The 6,243-nt window shown below is 31.1% G+C and overlaps 1 protein-coding gene across 4 annotated transcripts in view; it reads right to left on the reverse strand.

The window, feature by feature from the left end:
• Nucleotides 1-6,243, reverse strand: part of LOC106466428 (synaptotagmin-A-like) — a 19,968-nt gene that overhangs the window by 6,594 nt on the left and 7,131 nt on the right. For all 4 annotated transcript variants that reach the window (XM_022395149.1, XM_022395136.1, XM_022395142.1 and 1 more), the window contains 3 exons: nt 5,505-5,704; nt 2,310-2,438; nt 506-862 (listed from right to left, as the gene is read on the reverse strand). In XM_022395149.1, the coding sequence (XP_022250857.1) occupies nt 506-862; nt 2,310-2,438; nt 5,505-5,704 (686 nt within the window). The remainder of the gene's footprint in view (nt 1-505; nt 863-2,309; nt 2,439-5,504; nt 5,705-6,243) is intronic.

Raw genomic sequence — 6,243 nt, forward strand, 5'->3', positions numbered from 1 at the left:
CTGTTGTTTAGGTGTGTGTTATTACAAGTTGTATTAACCTGGATCAACTCTTGTTGCTGATTTTAGTTGTGTGCTATTACAAGTTGTATTAACCTGGATCAACTTTTGTTGCTGATTTTTAGTTGTGTGCTATTACAAGTTGTATTAACCTGGATCAACTTTTGTTGCTGATTTTTAGTTGTGTGCTATTACAAGTTGTATTAACCTGGATCAACTTTTGTTGCTGTTGTTTAGTTGTGTGTTATTACAAGTTGTATTAACCCGGATCAAATTTTGTTGCTGATGTTTAATTGTGTGTTATTACAAGTTGTATTAACTTGGATCAAATTTTATTACTGATGTTTAGTTGTGTGTTATTACTAGTTTACTGCTATTCAATATGTGTTAGACAATTATTATGATGGTGATATATTATATCCTCTAAACTACTTATTTGTATACGTTTTTGTTTTGTTTTTACAAAACACAGAACGAAATAAAGATATTGTGTTTAAGTGATAAATACCTGTTTTGGTTCTAGTAGATCTAACACGTGTATTTGTTCTCCGCTGTGATCCGTCAGGTGGAGATTCCGTATCGGTACTGATATTTCCCCAAGGTTTGTGTCATTCACAATCTTCTCATCATCAAATACCGAAACTTTCACAAGGCTCTCTTCCAACTCGGACTTGGGAATATTCACAACCACTGTTTCGTTAAATAAAGGATGTTGTGATTTTCTTTTTGTGCTGGTTCGGTACTCAAAAATCGGCACGTAAAGATCTTTTGTACTTCGCTTTCGACCTCTGTTTTTATATATCTGAACTATCAAATAGGGGTCAATAATTCCACCATATAAGCGAGACGGCAACTCTTGAGCTTCCTGATGCAATCAAAATATTATTGTTAAAAGTTGCTTTAAAATTTGAACTTAAATCTAATTTGGTATATCTTGACATTAAGATAAATGGAATGCCTCAACACAGAACTATTTATGAATGACGTATAACAATAACTGAGAAAAGATCAATACCATGCCAACTGTGAAGATGAAGACATTTTCATCAACAAACATTTTTCCATCAATTACAGAAATTATTTCAAAAGTACCAGCTAGCGTATATGATGAAATTTAAGAAAATGTTTATTTGAGAGTATAACCTTAATGAACTAATTACATATTTTAGGCGAAATAAAATCAAAATTAATAATAGTAAAATATATCAACATCTGAAAGATAATGCTTCTTCTACTATCGTGTATCAGGAGCGCAAAAAATTGTCTAAAATTACACTCAGTAATTAACATTATGAAAACAGATTTTTATTACGTTTGGCCTGTATCGCATTTCCAGAAAATAATTTGAACTTCACACAGTTCACTTTCTTAAAGTTTGACAGATGTGTACATCTGAAACTATAGCCATGAATAAGATCCCCAATATGTTTCATTTATGTTTTCTCTTTTTTGGAATACCAAATTGCATTGTCCGTTTCGTTTACCATTTTCTCTAGCGTGTTAATATAAGAGTTTGTATTTCCAGTATTCAGATTAAGCGTTACATGTTTAAACTGGCTTACTTCTTTGTTATTACTGTTTAGTTGTGTGTTATTACAAGTTGTATTAAACGGGTCCACATCTTTGTTGCTGCCTGTTTAGTTGTGTATTATTATAAGGAGTATTAAACTGGTCCATGTGTTTGTTGTTGTCTGTTTAGTTGTGTATTATTATAAGTTGTATTAAACGGGTCCACATCTTTGTTGCTGCCTGTTTAGTTGTGTATTATTATAAGGTGTATTAAACTGGTTCAATTGTTTGTTGTTGTCTGTTTAGTTGTGTTATTATAAGTTGTATTAAACTGAACCACGTATTTGTTGCTGCTATTTAGTTGTGTGTGTTATTATGAATTGCATTAAACTGGACCACGTCTTTGTTGCTGCTATTTAATTGTATGTTATTAGAAGCTGCATTAAACTGGACCACGTATTTGTTGCTGCTATTTAGTTGTGCGTTATTGCAAGTTGTATTAAATTAAGCCACGTCTTTGTTGCTGCTATTTAGTTGTGTGTGTTATTATAAATTGCATTAAACTGGACCACGTCTTTGTTGCTGCTGTTTGCTGTGGCATTATTGTTTCGACAGCCGAGCCTTTCCTGTCTTATGAAACGTGTGATTCAGCCTACTGTGACACCAAAATTTGTAATTACAGAAAACTAAGCAGAATTTGTGGCACTAGCGTCATTAGTAAAGTTGTTAATTTTAAGAAAATGAAATTACTATAACTTTTGCTGGTATTTTGCGTTAGAATTTTTATTAATTATTTCGCTTACCTTCAAATAGATAATAAGCTGTCCAGTGCGTTGATTTTCTCGTTCTCTGTAAGTCACCGACAAAGACACTTGACCATAAATATTATCCAACTTTCGGTTTGTAACTGGAATATCCAATGAATGCTCGCTCTTAAGAAAGAAAATAATTTTTTTATAATCGAGTAACGATCTTACTAATTTAGAACAATGTCACACCCTTATTAGTAGTAAACTTATACCTACATATAAAGTCCGTATAACTCTGAAAAAAAATCTAAACTAAAATTCCATATCCTACTCTAAAAGAAAAGGTGTTATCATCGCCACTGATATTTTTTCGTTCGTGCGTATTACAGTGAGTGCAAAAGTCGTTCACCACCACCAAGTCCTGTCCTAACTATGAGTCATCTTTGTGTTTCACAATGTGTTTTTTTTCTTTCATTACAGTAGCGTGATGTCATTAAATTTATGAAAAAAAAGATGTGATAATGATCTTGCTGGATAATGGAGTGATCACCGGTGTACATTTCAAACAGCTATAAGGACAGGACTAAGAAAAATTATAGTGGTGTGAAACTTATACATCGCTCTGTATATTAATAAGTGTTCATTAGAAAAAAGTCACATTAGGCGAATGTATAGTGTTTCTAGATTGTTATTATTATTTTATATCTATCCAAGGCAAAAAATACGTAAATCAGTCAAAGATTTCACTGTCATTGCTAGAAGGACTCGAGAAAGAGTATAGCTTATTTCCATTTATTATCTGCTTTATTAAGAAACCAAAATAATAATGATAATAAACAGCTGAACCCGTTTGTGTTCTGACGTTATTACTAATGTTTAGTAGCCATACTTCTAAAATATAAGATACGTGCTTCAATCTTTACCTACAATTGAATAGGTTAATACCGGTTTAAGTATATTGACATGTAAAAGTTGGTTTTATTTACGTTCTAATCTATGTGGCAGTGTAACGAATTTGTTGTTATGTATTTATTTTGATATGAACGTTGTTTAGATTAAGTTTGTATTTCAAAATATGCGTAGCTTATAGTGTTAGATATGTATTGCGTGTAACGAATTTGTTATATATTTATTTTAATATCAACGTTTGTTTGGATTGAGTTTATATTTAAAAACGTGCCTAGCTTACAGTGTTAGATGCGTATTGCGAAACTCCCGCCAATTCTCGAAAGTTGTAGAATATTCGTGAAGTAAGAATCGACAATATATCCACTTCTGTATATGGTTAAATATAGCTCAGTGTTGTTGTCTGAATTTTTGAGAACATCTTTTTCCGCACTTATAAAAACAGTCAACGTGACGAGCCAAAAAGAGAGTCTCTTTGTAGTCCGCTATAAACAGTGTGCTAAAAACTCCGAAAGCTTTTTATAAAACTCATCAATCGAAAAATTAAGACATTTGACCAGGAACAGTTATAAATTTCGAACATCAGTGGATTATCATCGGACGTTAGTATCTTTCCGAAAATATTATCTTACTTCAACGGACCACCAATTCAGTGTGGTGACCAATAAAACAAAGCTAGCTAGCTTCCCGACAATCATACGTACATCTACTTGAAGTTACTTCGCTAGATATCAAGGGAATTCCAATCTAGAAGGAAGATTTGTACATTGTTTGTAAGTTAGTGAAATTTTTGTTTATGAAACTTTATTTGTAGTAACTAGTCATAATAATTGTTATTGTAAATTATACTGTTGCGTATATATTAAAACATATTTGTGTGAAAAACGAAAACTGTGTCTATCAATCTTGTTGACAGATATCGTGAATTAACTAAAATATCGGCATATATCTTTATACTAAATCCAGAATATGATTTAACTGTTAAATTTAAATTATTTAACACGGCTTCGGGACTATTTGAAATTCATAACACTTAACAGACAGTATATAGAAGAAAGAAATTTGATCTGTGATTAATATTGAGGTTAAGATGAAACTGCCTCCTTTATGCTTTCAGCCTCCAATGGCGTTATATGTTTAATAAATTAAATGTATTATCAATAGTGAACATTAAGGACATTTCTTTTGGATATTCTTAAGAGTATTACTGTTATTGTTCAACAACTAAAACTTAGTAGTCTTTATGATTACCAAAAATAACGTTATGGTTTAATTAACAGGACAAAGCTGTCTAAGATGAAATGTCCTTATGATTAGCAAAAATAATGTCATGGTTTAACTAACAAGGCAATGCTGTCTATGGTGTACTGTAAGAGTATAGCTCTCTTTATGAATAACAAAAATAACGTTATGATTTAACTAACAGGACAAAGGTGTCTATGATGAATTGTCCTTATGATTAACAAAAATAATTCTATAGTTTAATTAACAAGAAAAAGCTGTCTATAATGAACTGTAAGAGTATAACTCTCTTTGTGAATAAGAAAAATAATGTTATGGTTTAACTAACAGGACAAAGCTGTCTATGATGAACTATAAGAGTATAACTCTCTTTATGAATAACAAAAATAATGTTATGGTTTAACTAACAGGACAAAGCTGTCTATGATGAACTATAAGAGTATAACTGTTTTAATTAACATGGGATATATTTATTTCTATACATATGGTTAGAAGTATGCAAAACGCCGTTTATAATTTACAATAAGTATAAGTGTCTGTGATGATAACAGTAAGAATATTGTCTCTCGTTAGAAATAAACATAATGATATTCATATCTAATAATACTATCAACTATGTCTATGGTTTACACTAAATAATTTACTCACAATTTAAAAGTAAAAATGTTACTTTAAATTAACAATAAGGCTATTAATATTTACAATAAATGTTTATTGTCGTTACCTGACATGAGTGATATTACTGTAGTTGGTTAACAATGAATATTACGATACAGTGGCAGTAAAGATATATTTTCTATAATTAAAAATACTTAGCAGCAATGCTGCTTCTTTTCCTAACAATACTAATAATACTATTTGCTAGTTAACAACGAGTAATTTATTAGTTAACAGTGTGGATACTGCTGTTCACTGGATATCAGATTGAATTTTACACTTTGTTTAAATTTAAATTAAATCCTCCTCTCACCATCTCTCTTTTGCCCACATTTATCTAACTGTATTTTTGACAATCTGCCTTTTTGTACAAATCTATCTTTCTCCCTAAATGCCCATCTGTATTTATTTATCCATCAACCTCTTTTTTATCCTATAACTTACATAAACAGATGAAGAGCCATCACCGCGACTGCTGGTTGACATACTACTGTACGTAGAGTCCTCGGTGTATTTCTTACATCCTAGACTGAGTACCTCAGCACGAGAAGATCGACCATTTTGAGGACCATAATGTGGCACCATTATTAATTTGAAGTGTGTAGTTTCTTCCTGTCTTTCAAAGTCATGTGGCTTCCTTTTGTCTGAAAACAATTTAAGTATTATCATTTTATTTATATATTCTGTGTTACTTCGTTAATAGTCCTTTCCAATTTCAGATTTTTCAGGTATAGTTTCAGTAGTTAATTATATTTAAAAAAAACAGGAGATCGTCATGGAAAACTAAAGCTAGACAACATTAGGTAGACAAAAAAAAGAAAAGAAAATCAAAATTGCTCTTGGCATACTTTGTAGAGCTGTTTATCTCTTTCGTCATTAAGTAGGGTAGTACTTAATAGTAGGGATCGTGATGAAACAAAATGATGGCCATAAAAATAGCCAGTTTAAAATCACCTTTAAAATATCTGAATATTAACAATGACTGTTTCATAGTATTGGCTGAGGAAAACTAAAGCATATTGTACTTATAAAGCCGCCTTAATCGTTATATGTGTGTTTGTGGAGTGAATCAAAATTTCACTATTTCAATGAATTTTCATCGACGTAAGTAAGTGTCTTTTTCCAGACAAGCGAACAGAAAAAATTACGAAACTTATCGCTCTACTTCTTTCACACAACTCTT

This window comes from Limulus polyphemus, unplaced genomic scaffold (genome assembly GCF_000517525.1).
Source record: "Limulus polyphemus unplaced genomic scaffold, Limulus_polyphemus-2.1.2 Scaffold74, whole genome shotgun sequence".
NCBI classification, from domain to species: domain Eukaryota; kingdom Metazoa; phylum Arthropoda; class Merostomata; order Xiphosura; family Limulidae; genus Limulus; species Limulus polyphemus.